A 21,514-nucleotide genomic window follows, 5' to 3' on the forward strand; every position below is an offset into this window, starting at 1 on the left:
AAAATAATAATAATAATTATAACGTTTGCCATGATGAAACATTCCAAAACCACTGGATCTTTCTTTCTATTCTCTACTTCCTAAACAATTAGCTAGTTTGTGCTTGGTTGAACTTCTCGTGAACTCAAGAGTAAACGCCGATTCTTATTCCTATCATTTTTTGCTATGAATTCTTTAGCACTAGAGAAGAGTGCAGAGAAATCCAAAATAGAGAACACAAAATATCTAAACCTAACAGATACTAAACGGCTCTATATATTGTACTGGGTATTTGAAATATAGGATCGGAAAACTTTTTTACTCTACTAACTGAAAAATGGTTCACTCCCTATAAAATGCATAGAAAAGTTTGACTTGACATGAGTCGAGCTATAGTGCTTCAAAAGATAAAATTACAACTCAGTTTGTATGTTTTATGTTATATGTTATCTGCTAATTGATATTTCAGTTTGCTTCGAATGTTTGGTTTGTATTTTAAGCATGTTAGACTGTGAAAAATGAATTTGCTATTTCGTTTCGCTCGTTAAATTACTTGAAGCTGATTCAACTACGATGATCATTGACCATGGATTGCTATACACTTAGAATCAGATCATTGGCGCCATGGATTGCTACACATATATATTTATAAAATGTATATTTTGAAGTAACTTGCTTGGATAGTTTATTTCATAGAAAACAAGATAGTGAAACAAATAACAAAAGAAAAGTACAATCGTTGAAGAAAAAATGAGGCACTAAAAAAAGAGAGAAAAAAGGAATACGTGACATGATTTAAATCATGATTCATGACTCGTTACAGTATTTTCTCTCATAAAAAAAACACATAAATCGAAAATAATTTTAAATCATGACTCTAAATTTATGAACCAAACGTCCGCTTAATAACCGAGAAGGGTATCTTGGCCTTACAGGGCTCAATAATCTCAACCACATGATGTCCAAAGTGGGCCACCACCCTCACACCCTTTGCTTCCAACATCTTCGCCAATTCAACTTGCCGGTCATACAGTGGATCCCCATCCCACCCAGTTACCATCACCTTCCATCCTAATGACCCGATTAGAACCACGGCCTTAGACCCACCACCCACCGTCGGATTACAATACTCATGATCGCGGTCAACACCAATCGGCAGAGCCAACTCCCACGCCAGATCACAAACACAAAGCGGCACAATGGAGTCATTCACCAGCCTCAACTCAGACCCACTCCTTTGGACCCCACCAAAGAACGGCTGCTGCAATATCCCTCGGATCGTGAAAGGCAGGAGACTTTCAACCTCTGCAAGCCCCACTTGGTAGGCTATATTCCCTCCGGCGCTGTCGCCCATCAGAAAACAGTTTGATAAGTCGGCGTAGCTTCTCAACGAGTCGTCTCCGGCGGTTCTAATCCGGTGAAGAGCTTCCGCGGCATCGTCGTACGCCGCCGGAAGAGGTGCACAGGAACCCTACGGTAATCGACGGAGGCGACGACGGCGCGAAGTTCGGCTGCCAAGTTGACGACGTAATCATGATACATGGTTGAGGATGCACGGTATAGTATGAACCCTCCACCATGGAAGTAGACTATGAGAGGTAGCCTTGAGGGAGGGGAAGAATCCAGTGCTTTGCGAGGAATAAATAGTCGGACAACTGTGTTTTTTGATTGGTTTAGTGGTGTGTCTTTTGAGAGAGCGAGTGGAGCGAGGGTGGGATCAGATGAAGCGGGTGTTTCCGGGGAGTACTCGTGCAATCGGGTGATTGTGCCGTCGTCGTTGAGCTTGAGATTTGAATATCTCGTATGGATCGATTGTGGAATCGGGTTGTTCACAACGTGCCGTTTGATCCATGGACATTGTAGACTTAGCTGGTGATTGGATGATGACGACGATGTTTGAGAGAATGAAATTAGTGATTGCTGTGTTTTTGTATGGATATTATGGAGCTGTGATGAATATGTTTGCTTGGTTGGGCTAATATTATTGTTATCTAGGTTCAAGTTTATCTGTACACACAATAGGGTACTTGGTAATTCAGAAGTGTATAAAGAAGTGACCGAGAAAAGTCTTTATATATATATGTATATATATATATATTTAAAGACCTTATAAAGACATTTTATTCGTTTTTTGTATATAAAGACTATATATATATATATATATATAGATGCTTATACAATGAGTTAGAGAAAAAAGAATGAAAAAAGAAGTGGGAACTTTGATGCATGATGTATTTCCATACTAGTGTGGAACTTTGGACGAGCCGTCCGCGACCGTCTGAAATACCGATTTTTTGCCCGATGTCTGACCCAACATGCCCGAAACTTTTGACCCGCCCGCCCGAGCCTGAGAAGGCCCGTGAACGGGCCGCGGGCCTGGCTTTGGCTGCCCGAGCCCGCCCAGAATGCTCGATTTTTTTTTATACTTTTTAATTTTTATAATTATTAAGTTATTTTGTGTTTTATATAAAAAGTAAAATCAACATTCAACACACATTATTAACACAATTTAATAAATTAATTTTGTATATTAATTTTTAAATTTGCAATTCATGATTGTCTCGTTAAAAACCGTACTAAGAAAAACCCAATTGGGATAAAAACTTGGTAAGGAAAAAAGAGTGTAATCATTTTGTGACGAATTACAAATTTTACAAACTTACAAAGTCTAAATATACAATTACAATGTCAAAAGCAAATATTTTCTCCTTTATTGTTGGATATTGATCCGAACAATTGATGCCTAAAATTATCGAGGTACGCTTGCATTTCCTCCTGGAGGTTGCAACACTTGCAGACGTAGTCGCACTTGCACTCGCCGCTTCTCCACACCCACCACCATTGCGACCATGACCTCTGGTACGTCCACTAGGGCTTATATTAGTAGATTCATGCGTAATAAATTCATTAGTGAGAAATTTTCCTTCTTCCATGTTGTGTTGGGCATCAACGGGAATACCACTATAACCAAAAGAATCCATTATAAAAAAATAAGAGCGATTTGAGAGAGAGAGCTTTAGGATAATGTGATAGTTTTTAGAAAAATTGTGAGAAAGATTTGAGAGATTGAGAGAAATTGAGAGAGTTTGAGTGAGAAAAATGTGTTGGGGATGAGGGGTATTTATAGAAAAAATTTTGGATTAAAAAATGGATTTTTCCCCAAATTCGGATCCAACAGCTAGTTTTCTTCGACAAGTCGGCTTCGGGTAGAAAATCGGGCAACGGTCAAAAAATTAGCCATTGGTGTCGGCCAGTTCGGGCTTCGGGTCGGGTCGTGCTCTAACGGTCAAAAATTTATCCGTTGGTCGGGTTTCGGGCAGTTCGGGCCTGACCAGAAAAATTCAAAAAAATTCTGACGGACGGCAGTTAACAACGATAACACGGCGGCGAACTCCGGCGATGTGTCCAATTTCGGGCTGTCCGAGCCCGAGCTTGAAAAATTATGTTGGACGGACTGGCATTTGGGCATGCCCGCCGTGCCCGAAACATTCAAACCTTGGGCTGGCCCGCCAGCCCAAAGTTCCAACACTATTCCATACTAGTCCTTTATAATGAAAATAATTAATTATATATTTAATTTTTCAGTATTAATTAGTATTCTCTTTCGTTTTAATTATTTGTTAAAATTTTAAATATATTAACAATAATAGCGACACCAAAGTAGACTTTTATGTCAATATATAAAAGCATTTCTAATGAAACTCTCTAAATTGTAGTTAAAATAGTTAGAAAACTATTTTAGGTAGTAATTTTTTAGTTATTCACTCATATCATATTCTCTATTTTAGCTAAATATAAATCATTTTAATATTTATTAAATTTAAAATGTAAATATATCTATTAAAAGCAGATGGAATCCAGCCGGACAAGCACTGGCTTTCGGCAGACTAGCTCGCTGCTCCAGATAACTAATACAAAGAAATAAGAATAAGAATGAATGTCACGTACGGCGCTGCCGAAGGAGCTCTTGAAAGAGCCCACCTCGGATACTAAAGAAAGGAAGGGAAAGAAGAAATGCGATGTAAAGGTAAGATCTGTCTTTTAGCAGTCGATCTTGACTTCTTCTTATCTCTTTCTTCAGAAGTAAAAACTTGAGAAAGAGATGCGGGAAGCTGCTCAACTTGTTTTTCCGTAGTGAGCGCATATCAGTCTCTAAAGTAATCGGTTGAACGCGGTCTAGGTAGAAGTGTTCCTGCGCTTGTGCCGGAAGTCTTTAATACTTTATTGATGCTAGGGACGGGAGTAGCTATTGAATAGAATCAAGTTCAGCAGTCCAGGCGGGAGGAGTAAATCCGTAAGCTTTATATTTATTACTGTTGAAAGAATAAAATAATACAATAAATTAAATGGGTAGCCTCTCTATGCTAGCTATATTTAGCTAGTATAAGAGTATCTCCAATACAATACTATAATTAACGTGCCAATTGCAAATTTAACATTTGAGTACAAAAAACACTTTCAAATGCAATGCTATTTGTTATGCCAAATTTCTCATATGTTATACTTTGTGGCAAGTTTCCCACCAAGTATAACACATGAAAAATTTGACATTTGATTACTATTGGTTGAAATGTCTACTTTTTCTATGTAATCAATGCAAACTTTTATATTTTCTAATTATTTTAAAAATAAAAGTTTATTTTTACAATTTTCAAAGGTTAATGATTATAGAAAAAAGTAGATTTAGCAATTCAAATAGCATTAATGTATTGGGGCAAAAATGAAAATAATATACTATATCATACTTTTTGATGTTAAATATACAATTTGCATAGACATTGTCCAAAGTAACTAACGATTTAGTTAATAGTTGGAGTGGACAAAAATTAAGGCCCCGTTTGGTTGGGGGATTATGGACTAGAGATTGGAGTCATGTGCTTAAATTCATGTTTGGTGTCGTATTGGATTGAGATTAAGACTTGAGTTACCGGTCATTTTTTGGGTCATGATTCAAAATCAGGCCCTCCCCTAATTCAACCCAAAACTGAGTCTTTGCACAGTAAACGACATTGTGCTCTGGAGTTAATTCCTACCGCTCTCGACTAATGAGCAACACCCAACTCCACGTTCTTTGGCAAAGAATCCCTGCCTTCCAGCCTTCTGTCATGTCTTGGCAGAGATTCTATGCTTTCTCCTATTTCTCCTTCTCTAATTTTTCACTCCTCTCTTCCCTCATTTCTTCGGGCAATAACCGGGTAAACAACCCAGGTGGTCTTCTCCTTTCTGAGTTGATGAGAAGTGCTTCGAGTAAAGCGTTGCTCGTGAACAACCGACCGCGACTTCACATTCAGTACCAATTTCATCGATACTATGAAAGTACGCCCGCTTCACGCCTTTGCCGGAGAGGAACAAGACGCTCATCAGAAAAATACAAAAAACCTTCATCCGCGTTTGGTGTTTTACCGGCAGTGACGTTAATCTCGTCCTTAGAGTCAAACGCTTTACCGGTAAGTGATCCTCACATTATTCAAATTTGTATGGTAATATCATCATATCAATATGGTATTTTACGGTTGATTTACATGTTTGGGTTCTTGAATGGTTGATTTCCAGGAAGGCATGGCAGTAGTACCCCCCGATATTATCAATGAAATTGGGAATTAGGGTTTCTGTCAATGAATGTTTGGGTTCTTGAATGGTTGCTGTTAGTAGAATTTAGGGCCTCTGTGGAAATGAGATTTGTAGAATATAGACCACGGTTGCAATGGGTTTCAAATTTTTCAAGTCTTTGTCAAAATATTTTTTCGCATCCCACTACTAAATCGGAATTTTAGGTAGGAAAAATTGTCTTTCTTGCATAAAAGTACATTTTTATTCTTTCTTTTGTTTGTTCATTTTTGCTTTCCAATGAATACTTTATTTTTCATTCATCTTTTGTATTGCCCTTGCTCACACTCTTGGAGAGAACACAAACTTGATTTTCATATAGATGCAAGTGGTTTTTGGTCAACATAATTACTATTTGGCTCGTAGCTCTTATCTGAATATTTCTAGGCAAATCGGTTAGTGTTTATTTGAGATAACGGAGGGGGACTAAAAGGAGGTGAGGATGCATTGCATATTCTGAGTGTTTATTAGCAACTTGGGGTTGTCATTTTGAGGACCTTTTTCAATCCCTATTGTCATGGTTTTTGTAGCAACTAGAAGTATACTTATAAAAAAAAAAAGCTAGTAGTATTATCATAATTTGAATATGGAATAGAAGGTTTGTTGACTCAAGGTTTGGATATCATAATTTGGAATAGAATGTTTTTGAATCTGCTTCCATGTAGCTTGACCATGTTCTAGAAAATAAGTTTAGCTATAGGTAAAAATTGATCCTTGGTAATGCTCCACTCCAACTTTAATAGGAACTTCTGTCTTATGGAACTTCTGTCAAATAAGTTCAGCTATCGAAAGGAAGCTTTTTTTTTGTGTGAATAAAGCTTTTGGAGAAACATTTATATGTTATGAACAAGCATTTTACTTTATGAAAAAAAGAACCATGAATCTTATAAAGTTGTGGGATTTGATTTTCATAAATGTCTTGGGAATGTGAGATTGGTGGATCCTTCATTTTCGTTTGTGTTAATCATGAGTTTAGTGTCTAATTAATTGTCATATTAACAACTATCAAGGTAATTACGCCCATATAATTTTTTTTTATAAAGAATTACGCCCATGTGATTATGGCACAAACCTTTGATCTTGAGAAACCCAAGCTTTTAGCTTTTTTTAATTGCGTCTTTATGTTTCTGTGATTACTACTGCTCAAACAGTCTAGCCTATGCCCTGTAAAACTTTGTAACAAACCCTTATTTCCGCGATTAGTGTTTAGCGTTTTGTTTCTTTTTCTTTTTCTAAAGTGCCACCAACCATGCAAGAATGCTACAGTCTACACTCCTCCATGATTACACACCCAGTCATTGACATTATTTCCGCGCCTTTATTTATATTTTCCATTTTTCTTCCCAAGCTTTCGCTTCTTTTCAGAAAGTCCCTCGCAAGCCCAAAAATAAAAGGAGCGGATTGAAAAGGAAAAAATAAAGTGAGAAACCAACAGAAAAAAAAAAAGATGAGTTTGTTCTTCATGACATAACATTTTTTTTCCCTAAAATTTAAGTCTTTGTTTGTTTTGTAGTTTCAAAATTTTTTTAGGCAATAGCATTTTCTTTAATAAAAGAAAAATAAACAAATTCAAACATATAAACCAGTTTTCTTTTGGTTGTCATATGCGTTTGTAGATACCTAAGAAAAACGTGGATGAGAGGCCATTGTATTGGAGCGCCGTTGTGGAGGCGTTCCTACTTGAGCGTCTATACGAATACCATGGTGTAAACCATAGGAAGCAAGCAGAATCTCGTGAGTACAACCAATGGGCTATTCAGATGGCCACTTTTTTCTATGGCTACGTACCAGCTGGTGAGCGCCTAAGGGAGAAACGCCGCCGACATAGTAAGGTTTACGCAACGTTCAAAATGTCGCAAAACGATACAGGAGTTGGGTGAGATTCTATCAACAAAACTTTCACATGCTCGGAGGATATGCGGAAAGATCTTGACAAGGTAATTTGTGTGATTCATTAGTGGTCCCTTATTCAAAAAAATGATTAATTACATTACATGTAGTAAGTGTAAGAAACTTACAATTTTGTTAGAGAAACCGTGAAGTAAACACAATTTTCAGTAACGGTTGGAAGTTGAACGACATGTACTTGTCTACCATTTTCCCCAGTCGAGTTGTAGCTACTGGTGCTGGTGCATATCACTCGGTCATAGAGCAAGAGACAGTGGACGGTGTATCCTCCCATGAAGTTGGGGCTAGGGATGAAGAACCATAAAGCCATCAAAATTCTCCTTACCAAAACAGTGATGATGATGAGATTCGAGTTGAGTTTGGCCGCCGCGAGGCACGGAGTCGAAGGGGAAATGCGTGCAACGTCGCCTCGTCTTCACGACCATTTTGTAAGTGATCGGCAAGGGCACACAAATCCAATGACAGTACTCGATAGGATATCCTTGAAGTGGTGAGGGAGATGCGTGATAATTTGCGAGAAGATATTTGTTCAAGCAAAGAGAGCCTGCCGAATGCCAAGACCGTTAACGGACTGAGTGAAGTGAGTGTCATATTATCATCGTTGGCGGAAATAGGACTTGATCCGCGTACACAGGCCAATGCGTTTGAGAAAATATTTAAAGACGACGCATGGCGTCCAATTTGGGGAGACCTTGGTGATCCAATAAGGAGGGCATTCCTAAATGACTTTGTTTCAGTGCCACAAACTCCATTTATTTACCAAGTATCTAATCCTTATAGCCAGCCACCGCAAACCTTCTCTCAAGTGCCAAATCCTTACCATCGGTCGCCAACCCACTCCGAACAGCAAACACATTCCTTCAGTCAGCCACCTAATCCATACAACCACCCCCCAAACTCATTTACCCGTCTGCCAACTCCATAAATGTAATGGAGGATTGTTCTTTTACATTCAAACTTAGATGGTCCATTTTCCCATCAGATTTGACCATGGATTAGTCATTTTTTACATTTGAGTGTGTTTTAAATGAACTATGGAGATGTATAATGTGTTGTTGGACACCTGATTGTAGTAAACTAGCATTTGAGTAATTGTTATGTAAAAATTTATCTTTAACTTGTTCTCATGATATATGTCGTTTGTATACATGAGTTACCATTTCTTTATGCTTCCATTGGATATGTCCGTTGATTCTGTTACTATGCATGAGTGATATAACTCTATGTTTGACACATACCTAATCTTTTTACAAGGTTGAACAATATAATACTCATGTCTCATGTATTATTAATGATAAATGAGTGGAACTGTGATGGATGAGATAATTTGTATCTACAGGTGAACTCATAAAGCAACAGGATGCAAGGAGAAGGATCAGGACATGCAAAGGACGAACGAGACAGAAGGAACAGTTCAAGACGAAGACGGAGATTTATTGCTGCAATAGGTGCTGCAACAGCTGCATCCGCTTATTTGTCTACTGAATCGATATCAAGGCCAATGCACATTTCTTCTCTAAGGGGAATAGATAAGGTAAATAAGTTATTAGCAAACAATAATGAGACTGCTATGTTTAATCAGGTATGTATGGGAACACGTGCATTTATGATTCTCTGTGACATACTAACTGAGAGATGATTGCTACAACCGTCATACAACGTGAATGTCCCAGAATAATTATTTACTTTTATGACAATTATTTCGCAAAGTCAAACTAACCGTGAATCGCAAGATGTATGGCAACATTCTGGGGAGACTATTTCACGAAGGTTTAGTGATGTTTTAAACGTTATATGTGCACTACATGATGATTTCATTAAACCCCCAAACTATGTCAAAGTGCATGATTTTTTACGTCAAAATCGTCAGAGATATGGCACATGGTTCGATGTAAGTTGTGTAACTCTTTTACATATGTTCTTTTTTTAATATTTGTTATTATTCTTCACAAAAATTTGTCTAAAATGATGTTTATGTGGTATGTATGTGAAAATCGTCCTTGGACAACATTGTTCAGGACTGTGTCAGCGCTATTGACGGTACTCATGTGCCTTGTACACCAATTGGTGTCCCAAATCCAACGGCTTATCGAAATAGGAAGGGTGTGAACTCCCAGAACATATTGGCAGCATGCTCATTTGATATGAAGTTCACATACATTCTGAGTGGTTGGGAAGGTTCAACACACGATGCACGAGTGCTCGATGATGCGCTTAACACTTCGCAGTTTAAGTTCCCACGTCCCCCGCCGAGTTATATTTCATAATGATTATGTTCTAAGTTGTCATTTTTTATTATGGGGTCTAAATTGTATCCTAATTTATATAAGTTACACATGAAAATACTATCTTGTTGATGCGGCCTACGCAAATAATGATTATTTTCTCGTTCCCTACAGAGGTGGGAGTTACCATTTTCCTTATTATAGAAGGAAAAGTGGTAGATTTCAGGGAGCTAGAGATATTTTTAACTACAAACACTCGTCGCTACGAAATTGTATAGAGCGAACATTCAGAGTTTGGAAGGCTAGGTTCCCTATCCTAAGGCGCCCCAAAAATACGTATCCAATGAGTAAACAAGCAAAGATTCCAGTTGCTTATGCAATACTACATAATTTCATTCACATGGTTAATGAGGGGGAGCCGCTTCTAAATTAGTACTACTGTGATGGTGTACCGGTAAACGAAATATATCTGAACAATGATGATGAACTTGATGACGATGACAATGATGGTAATGTCCCTGAAGGCCCAGTTGTAACAACAGGTAGTGTTAGTTGTACAGAGATGGGTCATTTTAGGGATCGTCTTGCGAATGAAATGTGGGTAGAATACCAGGGAAGCCGTGAGGGACAAGTTTGAAAGTATATAACAGCAATGAGATTCTACCTCTATTACTTCATAATTCATGTATTCATTATAGTCGCAAAAAATGTTTGACGTTCGTAACGTACGTTTGTATCATGTGAACTAATTGTTTTTCAACCTGAATACTTATTATTTGCCTTATTTTTGGCCAATGCACATTTTTTCCATTTATTTCTCATTTAACTTATAATTGTTTGCATTTAATTTTGCCTCTCATATTTCATTTTTTTACTTATATAACGAATTATATTTACACGTAATGTAAGTTACATGGACAAAAGATAATTCTTATTTTGATCATGGTTCAAAATCAGAAAACAAGACAACCAAACACTAGTTCGAATCACATTTCAAGTTAAAATCAGAATCATGCTTGTACACATCCAAACAAAGATTCCAATCACCATGAATCATGATTCAAATCATGAATCATAATTCTAAATCCAAGGACTCAAATCACCATGATTCTAATCCTTATACTAAACAGACCCTAAGAAAAAAGTAAATCATTAATTGTTTGTTTTGTTGGTGGATTCGTGTCATGATTCGAATCATAGTTCGTAATTCGCTACGGTATTTTCTTTCAAAAAACACACATAAATCGAGAATGATTATGAATCATGATTCTGAATGTATGAACTAAACGTCTGCTAATTATTTTAACTAAAAACACTAAATAATTATCATACTTAGAGTTACTTTAAAATAAACTTTGATAGGATAACGCAGATTTATATCTAATTAAAGAGGGGGAAAAAAAGTGGACTTTTGGGCCCGTTCACTTCGCTGATTCGAGTTTGTAATTCGAGTTGAGATGTGATTTTAGTGAAGTGAACGAGGCCTTTATTTGTCGATATGCGTCTCTCTCTCCCTTTTTTTTTTGGGAGTTCATTTATTCACACCGTTCCTAAGGAGAAAAAAGAGAGGGGAAAGGAGTAAGAAGACCAGAGTTGCGAGACCATCTCTGTGTGCGTCGTTGGGCTCCCAGCCTTAAGATTTGGTCTCCAAGCTTGCCGGATAATGGTCTTTCTGGTGGTGGGGTGATCTACGATATAGGGGTGGATCGAAAGTGGGATAAAGGTTGGTGGCCCTTAGTTTCGAGCGTTTTTATTGATGTATATATCTAATATATTGTAGCCAAAAACGTTCGAGAGTTATTTAAGAAAACAAAAAAACCTTTGAGGTTTCGATGTGCGTGGTGGTACGATTCTTATGGTTGTGGTGATGCGGTCTTTTAGTAGGGGTGGCGTGTGGAGAGCTTTGGATGATATTTCAACTGCACATTTGCATCTCTCGGGTTCTTCTGCATTCTTTGGATTTTCAATTGTCAACTCATTGTCAGAGGTTTTGAGCTGTGCTATGATTTTCTATAAATCTTTCTTTTTAAAGTGAGTTGCTAGAGTATTTTATTACACATAAAAACAAGACTGAAACAAATAAAAAAAAAAGGAAAAAAAATACGATCAAGAAAGAAAGTTAAACGAGGCATTAAAAAATAAACACGTTAAATGAGACAATCTCTAGAAACATATAAAATTCTTAGTGAATATTTAGTTCATTTATTCAAAATTATTTTTATTTTATATATATTTTTTATAAAAAAAATCACTATAAAAAATAATAAATCATAATTTAAAATAAAAAACTAATAAAGAAAACAAGCGTCCTCTTAATAACCGAGAAGAGCAGCTTGACTTTAGAGGCTCATGGTCCGTTTAGTTCGCTGATTTGAGTTTTTAATTTGAGTTGAGATATGACTTTATGTGAGAGTTTTTTACTGTAACAAAAAAATTAAATGTAATTATTTGTGAGAGCTTTTTACTATAAAAAAACTCGAATTCTAAACTCGAATCAACGAAATAAATGGGACATCATTAATCTCAACCGCATGATATTCTCCAACTCCAAAGTGGGCCACCACTTTCACACCCTTTGCCTCCAACATCTTCACCAACTCAGCCTGACGGTCAAACAGTGGGTCCCCATCCAACCCAGTCACCATCACCTTCCATCCCAACGACCCAAGTTGCTCCACGGCCTTAGACCCGCCACCCACCGTAACAATACACAATACTCATGATCGCGGTCAACGCCAATGGGCAGAGCCAACTCCCACGCCAGATCACCAATACAAAGCAAAAAAAATGAAAGTCATTCACCAGCCTCAACTCGGACCCACTCCTCTGGGTCCCACCAAAGAACGGCCGATGCAATATTAGCCCTCGGATCGTGATCGGCTGGGGACGGGCAACCCCCCCCTCCCACCAAAGAACGGCCGATGCAATATTAGCCCTCGGATCGTGATCGGCTGGAGACGTGCAACCTCCGCCGCCGATCGCAGCCCGAGTTGGTAGGCTATGTTCCCTCCGGCGCTGTCGCCCATCAGAAAACAGTTCGATGAGTAGGCGTAATTTCTCAGCCAATCGTCTCCGGCGGTTAGAATCCAGTGCAGCACTTCCATGGCATCGTCGTACGCCGCCGGAAGACGGTGTTCCGGAGCCAGACGGTAATCAACCGAGATGACGACGGCGCGAAGTTCGGCAGCCAAGTTGACGACGTAATCATGAGATAGGGTTGAAGATGCAATAAATAGAATGAACGCTCCACCATGAAAGTTGTAGTTATGAGAGATAGTTAAGGCACGTGGATTTTATTGAGTTTTTAATTTTAAATTTTTATAGTAAAAAATTTTTAAAAAATATCACTTTTAATTTTTGTTTGTTACATTAAAAAATATTATATTTTAATTTGAATTAAAAGTTTAAATAAGGAATGAAATCTTAATTTATGAGAGGGGAAGAATCTAGTGCTTCGCGTGAAGAATAGTCGGAGCCAGGTGTTTTTTGATTGGTTTATTGGGATGTCTTTTAAGAGAGCGAGTGGAGCGAGGTTGGGATCAGATGAAGCGGGCCCTTTCCGGGAATTTGAGCAATCGGGTGACTGGGCCGTCGTCGTTGAGCGAAAGATGGAGTCTCTGGTACGGATGGATTGTTGGAATTGGATTTGCTCGTTCAATATGTGCCGTCTGATCCGTGGACATTGTACACTTTTGTTTGGTGATCTGATGATGAAGTTGGAGAGTATCATTATAGAGTTGTAGTGATGAATATAATTTGTAAGTGTACAAATGTCGCCGTTAGGTGGGTTCTTGTTAAAGGTTTATGTACACGTACTTTAGTACTTGGCAAGAAGTATAAAACAGTGACCAAGCATGAGTTTTTTTTTTTTTAATAAATAGTTTTACACATAATAGATTAGATGGTTATACAATGAGGAAATAAATTAAAGTGGTTTTTTTTTTTTGAAACTGAAATTAAAATGATTAGAAAAAATGAAAACTGAAATCTATATATTTATGAAATTTATATAGCTGACTCTAATTTAATTAAAATTAAAGCTTGTTGTTATTATTATAGAAAAAGTGAAAAAAGTAGGAAAAAAAAGGAAGTGGAAACTAGTTTGATGCCTGAATATGTATTTCCTGCATTAGTCGTTTAAAAGATAGTGATTAATTAAATATTTTATACTTGTCAGTATTAGTATTAGGCCTCGTTCACTTCGCGGATTTGAGTTTTTAATTCGAGTTGAGATGTGACATTTTTTTAGAATTTTTCACTGTAGTAAAAAGAGTTAGATGTGATATTTTCTGAAAAATTTGTACCGTAGAAACTTAAAATTAAAAACTCAAATGGGTGAAATGAACGAAACTTTAGGCCCCGTTCATTTCGCCGATTCGAGTTTAGAATTCGAGTTTTGCTACAGTAAAAAGCTCTCAGAAACAGCCACATCTAACTTTTTTGCTACAGTAAAAAGTTCTCACACAAAATCACATCTCAACTTGAATTATAAATTCGAATCAACGAAGTGAACGAACCCTTAGTATTCTCACTAGTTTAAATTATTTTTAAAAATTTTTAATAGCATAATTAACATCAAAACTGATAAAATTATTAATAATAGCTGACACCAAAGCAACTTTTTTTTTGTATTTTAATATTTAACAAACACGACAAAGTCAAGCGTGAATCGTTAGCTTTGAACCATTAGCTCTTAAATAACACAGCTGGCTAAAAACTAAAGAGCTATTAGTCCATTTCGTTCATAAATTTAGATTAAAATAAATTAAAATAAAAATATAATTTTTATAAGATAAAATACCGTGGAAAAAAAAATTTAACAGTAAATTAAACTTACGAAACAAATACACAGTATACTATCATGGTGAGATAGATATTATATATCAATATTTTGTTTTTAATAATTACTAGAGTGTAATACCTAAATTACAAAGTACATTTAATTTTATCAATTTAAATTTTTAATTTTAGTTTTATTACAATTAAAAAATCTTATAAAAGTTACATTTAATTTTTTTTATTACAGTTAAAAATTTTCACATAAAATTATATTTCAACTCAAATCCGTAAACTGAACAAACCCTAATTTCCTTAACCATCACAGAAGATTATAGATAATATTAACATTTAAGGGGTTGTTCTTTTGCAATAAAACTCAGAAAAAGTTTAAACTCGCGTTATAATTTTATTTAAGTTCATGTTCTTTTGTAAAACTTGAATTTGAACTCGAATTTACGGTTAAACTCGTGTTTAAGTTTTCCCTTCAACTCGAGTTCATAAACTCGAACTCAAGTTAATGAGTAGTATTTTTTTCATTCTTAAAAATGTTATAATTTTTTCGTTTTAATTCTGATTGAGATGATTTTTTTCTATGCATTCACAATGAAAAGGCGAATAAAACTCTACCCATATACCATATTAAAATTTTTCATTACCATTGAGTTTTTAGTAAAATATTATTTAAATACAAATTTAAATTTTGACCTACCCAAACATAAATTTAAAAAGACTCTCAATTTAAATCATAACTCAAATATGCACATCCAAATACAAACTCAAATTACAATTTTAACTCAAGTTATATCTCAAACTCAACTCAAAATTATTATTCAACCCACCCTAACTCAAAAATGCAAAATAACAACCCCTAAAACTTTGATAATATTAAAATTTGAAACTTTAAAATAGATAAAAGGGCCGCCGCCTTACAAGTACATGGCTCCACAAACTCCACCCCATAATGATTAGTGGACAATCAACGTCACAAATGACTCACGGATATCGGCTTGGCCTTGTCCTCATCATGACAAACGTGATTTGAGGATCAAGACGCAAGCGGGTCCGTCAAAAGTATTGAATCAAAACAATATTTTTTTATCTTCCATTATCCAATTCAATCATATAAACTCTTGGAAACCCAACCAACCCAATCAAATAAGCTGCCGTTACAATGCTGTTATAATTTCACTCCATATGTCCTAATTGACTAGAATGCGAATAGATGAGGTCGTTAGTTTTCTGCCTAAAATTAAGGTTAAAGTTGACATTTTGTATGTTATTTGCTAATACATATGATACTTGAAATATTTTGCTGCGGTTTATGATCTTCTGACTTGGATTTTCAAAATGAATAGAGTTTTGATTTCCAATTAAAAAATGTACTTGAAGTTGACCAATATGAAACATTTGACTGCTGGTGGATGATAGTGATCCATGATTCAATACCAAATATGAAGTTAGAACTTCAGTTTTCTGCTTAGTGGCTTAAGTCATAATGACGAGTTATCAACAACGAAGAAAACAGAAAAAGGGATAAGAATGAATGGACTAATATATAGGAAAACCAATGTTAAAAAGCATTATTGCATTATTATTTCGATTTCATACCACTAATGGTCTAATAGGACAACCAAATATTAAAAAGCGTTATTGCATTATTAGTTCTATCTCATGCCACTAATGTAGGACAACTAAATATTAAAAATTAGCATTATTGCATTTCTATTTGATGCCACTAATTGTTACATTGTATGAAATCTTTGACCAAAACAAACAATTCCTTGGCTTTACTCAACTCCATTAGCTCCACTCCATGGTAATCTCCTTGGTGAAACTGAGCCACTACCGCAACTCCCTTCTTCTTCAACGTCTCCACAAACTCCACTTGGCGATCAATCAGAGGGTCTCCATCACAGCCAATCACCAACACCGGCCACCCCATCACTCTGATCCGATCAAAATTCTCGCAACTTTTATCATCGTCCTTTGGATTGCAATACCCGTGATCACGGTCAACCCCAATCGGCAACGCCAGCTCCCACATCAGATCGCTGCCACTGAGAGGCAAAATCGGGTTGTTGGCCAACCTCACCTCGGAGGCCGTCCTCCTGACCCCGCCAAAGAAAGGATGGTGCAATATCAGCCCTCTGATCTTCAACGGCGCAAGCTCATCAACGGCTGAGGATGCACGTAGTCCAGCGTGGTAGGTTATGTTTCCACCGGCGCTAGTGCCCATCAGAAAACACGAGGAAACATCACAAAACTCGCGCAGCCATGTTTCTTCAGCGGATTTCATCCAGTGCAAAGCCTCCACGGCGTCTTCATACGCCGCAGGAAGGCGGTGCTCCGGAGCGAGGCGGTAGTCAACAGAGACGACAACGGCGGCGAACTCGGCAGCCATTTTGGAGCAAAAGTCGTGGTTCATACAAGAAGAGGCGCTTAACAAGATGAAGCCACCACCGTGGTAGTACACGACAAGAGGGAGTTTTTTGGTGGTGGGATGATTCTGCATTGCTTGAGAAGGCAAGAAGATCCGGATCCATGTATGTCGGGTCGGGTTAAGTGGGACATCTTTGGTGAGGACTGGGGAGAGGTTGGTGGTAGGATCCGGTGCGGTGGGGGTGCTTGGAAATTGGAAGAGACGCGTGATGGTGCCGTCCGGGTTTGGGACGATCTTGAGGTAGTCTTTGGCATCAACGGTGGAGTTTGAGATTGAGTTTTTGTTTTCATGATCACTAGACATGGTTGACGACTTTGGTTTGGAGGATGAGGGATAGTGGAATGTGATAATTGGTTGCATGTGGTTTTAGTTGCTCAGGGAATGCTATAATTATAATATAGAATTATAAGGAGTAGAACCACAACCATTTACATATTGCGAATAATACAGGTTGGAGCTAATTGGAACCACGTTCATTTCATATAATAATATTACTGAAACAGCGCAAGTTTTTAACAAGTATGACATATTTTATGGCCCCGATAACGTTTGGTGATTTTTTTTTTAACACACTTTTTGTGTTTTTTAAACAGAAAAGTCATTTTCTTTTTTTTTTTCATAAAGAAACGAGTTCAATAAATTTTTTTTCTCAATGAATTATTGCAAATTTTTAAACAGAAGAAAACAAAATTCATGTTGTCGAAAGAATTTCAAAATAAAAATTTTAGTTTGTACTCACTTTGTGAAATTGATGTACTTTGTTCCAAAATTGCGATAAGATCAGATTGTTAGGCTAGGGTTGGCTCTCAGGTTGAACTGGCTTCCTGTAGTCAGACCGCGCTCCACATCAAGACGAGATTACTAAGTGCCTATTTGAAACCCATTTCAAAAACATTTTTCACGTTTTCCAATGAGAAAAAAATGAAAATGCTCTGAAGATTGCGTTTGGCACCGCACAGTATGAAAGACAAAAATGAAAAAGTTTTCTTCTTTCTCTCAAAATTTTAGAAATTCTGAAAACGATTTGTAATAGTTTTCCTTTTCCCATTTTCATTTTTTCCGGTCTTATTCCTATGTTGCAATATGTGACGTAAGGTGTAGGTAAGAGATGTAATGAAGATGCAAGATGAGCTCCACTCACCCATACAGTTTTGTATATCTCAATATATTTGAAAGATGATTGTAATTGAATTTTTGCATTTCTTTTTTTCTTAGAAATCAAAAGCCAGTCGTATTTGAATTTCTTTTTTACTAATCATTCACTAAGTAATCTTATTTGTAATTATTTACTAATTATTTGTAATGTACTTAAAAAAAACAGATTTGTAGTTGACATGCTTAGGAGAAGTATTTTATTGCTAATGCTAATTACTATGTTCTTATATATAAATTAACTAATAATATGTGTGTATGGTAATTGGTATCCTAATTGTTTACTATTTATGTATACCAAGACAACTGATAAGTAGTAACTATAAAATATTTACATATAGCATATATATATATATATATATATTAATTATTAGTGTATTAATTGGGGAGTTTATTAATTAATTAACTTATATATTATTTAAAGTACTATTATATATTTTTAAAAATGTAAAAGCAAATAGAGTTTCAGTTTGAGATTAAAAACGTTTTCATTTCTATTTTTATATACAAAATAAAATTATTTTAGAACGGGTTCCAAACGCGCTCTAATTTTTTTTCTTTTTGTTTTTTATATATAAAATAATATTGTAGTTACATCGTATTTTTTGTCTGTATTATCAAAACGAAAAATAAGATAAAGTGTTTTTACTTTTTGTTAAAAAAAATAAATAGAAAACGTCCCCAAATGAAGGCAAATTTTTAGGTGTGGATGACTTGAGAGAAAAGGAAAGGGATATCCAGCTAGATTATTACCTTAATGAGAAAGTAATAAAACATATAAATCAAAATGATACATAAAGTATTGATCAATTTGCTCTATTTTGCAAATTAAGGCAGCTATGAATCAATGGATTTAACTTAATAATAAGGACGATGGAGGTTTTGAGGGCCCCAGAGATTTTGAGGACGCAATAACTGGAGCGCTTCATTGAAAAAGGGAAATCTAGGGGAATGGCTCTCTAGTGGCTTTTATTATAAATACATCAGAAATAGTAGAAAATATGTCAACATGAAAAGCTTAAGAAAGTATAAAGGTCAACTTTTAGTTATAGAAATTAATATGTCATAATTTATCAAGTTATGATTCATAACCAGATAAGTTATGGACAAACTTATCAAGTTATGGTTTATAGCTAGACAAGTTATGGACAAAAATTGTGATTTATGGATAATAACTTGTCAAGTTATGATTCATAACCAAACAAGTTATTGACAAAAATAATAATTTAATTTATTTATTAATTTATGTAAATTATTGACTTATTAATTTTAATTCATCTCAACTCTTAATTTATTTTCCTCTTTCTCCCTGAATACATTTGCACAAAAGTCCATTAATATTAAAGCCAGTCTCGTAGTAGCTGGACTTCAAGTTTAGCCCACATACTAGAAAAGTCTCTGGACCAAACTACATGAAGAGGACTAAAATAGGGTGTGGGTGTCTTTGAAAATTGTTAAAATTATAAAAATGAAAAATCTGCTCTCATTAACTTCCTTGAATTCTACCATACTAAAGTTGATTAGAAGAAAAAAAGTAACGTTGCATAAATCTTATAATTCAGCTTAATTAAAAACGACCATAAATCTTTGTCCCTCTAATGAAGCGTCATTTTTTAACGTTTCAAAAGTTTCACAAAGAAAATGTCATCATTTTCCATTTACCAAGCTTCTTTTTTTTTTTTTTTTGAGAAAAACTTAAATTATATAATGTTAATTGAAAAAGCTCGGAGTGTTAAATACCACCATTAATAGAAGATGAACCTTATTTGTAAGTCTCATGTTATAAGATTTAAGCTCCGTTTATTTCGCCGATTTAAGTTTTATTACAGTAGAAAACTCTCATAAACAGTCATATCTAATTTTTTTACTATAATAAAAAGTTCTCACATAAAATTACATCTCAATTCAAATTAACAAACTAAACAGACCCTTATTATTTGTTAATAGATGGTATTGAACAGCATCAAGTGTAAAATAACCTTGTTCTCACTAATTAATTATTAGTCCGCCCGTATCCGCTAAAATATCTCCCTCTTTAGATGTATACTTGGAAATTACTACGTACAAAGCCGTATAGAGTAGCCTCTAGGCTTTATGATGGATTGGGCGCTGACTCTAATCACTTTAATTCGATAGAGCAAATAATATTTTTATATTTAGGCCGACAACACAGGAGATAAGGGGAGCTAATTTGCTGCTTTTTAACTAATTCAAAAAATTCCACTATATAGACTGCCGAACTTGGTCATAAAGTCACGGTTGTCATCAGAGTCAGCGTCTCCCATAATGGCCTTCCACGAACAACCTTAATGGTAATGGTAAGAGTAGTTATAAAATTACAATAAAGTTTAGCAACTATTGACTTTGGTGCTCATCACATTCTAGGGGGCAACATAAATTTGTTCTCTGTCAATACTATTGGCCATATTATAGATAGCATTTTCGCGGAAGAAAAGTATTAATTATTAGTGAAATATATAACGTTGAAATCAGCAAAATGACTTGTTGATGTTTTGATCCACTTTTTTTTTTTTTTTTTTTTTTTTTTTTTCTTTGCAAATAGCTTGGTAGGATGTGGTTCCTGATCACCATTTTGTATACCAACTACTGCTAGCTAACAGCTAGAACTCTCCGTGATACTTCAAACTGTCATAGTTTTTTTAGTAGCTTTTTATTATTTTTAGCTTTTGCTAGTTGTAAGTCTATCGGCTAACTAGTTCGTTGTGCTTTCTGAACTTTGTAATTTTTTTTTTTTTTGTTTTTTGTTTTTTGAATAATATTGATATCATAGTAATTAAGATAGATTATCAGTATTTTGATTGGATACTAAATTAATTAATTATCATTAGTAATTTAATTGGGCGCCAATCTAATTCAGATGTAACAAAAATTCTAGAATTTTCTTAAGTATCCCATCTATTCGAAAAAGAAAAATGCACGCATTGGGTTTTGCATTCAAGAATATTAGGCAGCCCCATAAAGTTACTCCAGGTCATATCTCAATTTTGGTTGCAAAACTTTGTAACATGCTCTGTCATTGCAAAAGCTTTGTTTAGCCTGTAACGCAATCTTGAAGCTGCGTGTCTGACCAAAAAGAAACACAAATCTTTAAGATGCGTACGACTCAAAATTGTGGATTCATAAACTTTAGATTCGGAAAAGAGAATGAAGAAAATGAAAAAATAAAAATAAAAATAAAATCATCACAGATCACATTGAAATCCAAATCATGACCATGCCACATACTGCTAAAAAGTTGGCAGTAGTTGGGTTTTATGTGGTGCAGTGGTACCAACATGGAGACATAAGTGTCCCCACTTTTCAGACCCAATAGGTTTTGTTGCCATAAGAGTTTGCAGAGATTCTACCATTACTGAAGCATCGACATATACACACACACACACATATATATATATATATATAT

The 21,514-nt window shown here is 35.6% G+C and overlaps 1 protein-coding gene and 2 pseudogenes across 1 annotated transcript; all 3 read right to left on the bottom strand.

Annotated features, from left to right (window-relative positions):
• Positions 1-862: 862 nt before the first annotated feature.
• Positions 863-2,821, bottom strand: LOC21396123 (annotated as a pseudogene).
• A 9,381-nt stretch (positions 2,822-12,202) lies between these two features.
• LOC21396124 lies at positions 12,203-12,973 on the bottom strand (annotated as a pseudogene).
• A 3,260-nt stretch (positions 12,974-16,233) lies between these two features.
• Positions 16,234-17,241, bottom strand: LOC112094020 (carboxylesterase 1-like). Its single transcript, XM_024173915.1, has one exon. The coding sequence runs from the start codon at positions 17,239-17,241 to the stop codon at positions 16,234-16,236; it is 1,008 nt and encodes a 335-aa protein (XP_024029683.1).
• Positions 17,242-21,514: the final 4,273 nt, after the last annotated feature.

The sequence above is a fragment of the Morus notabilis genome, unplaced genomic scaffold (genome assembly GCF_000414095.1).
Source record: "Morus notabilis unplaced genomic scaffold, ASM41409v2 Scaffold399, whole genome shotgun sequence".
Lineage (NCBI taxonomy): Eukaryota > Viridiplantae > Streptophyta > Magnoliopsida > Rosales > Moraceae > Morus > Morus notabilis.

Bases quoted from the DNA above. Each gene is read 5' to 3' on its own strand.
- LOC112094020 (XM_024173915.1), bottom strand. From the start codon at position 17,241: ATGTCTAGTGATCATGAAAACAAAAACTCAATCTCAAACTCCACCGTT.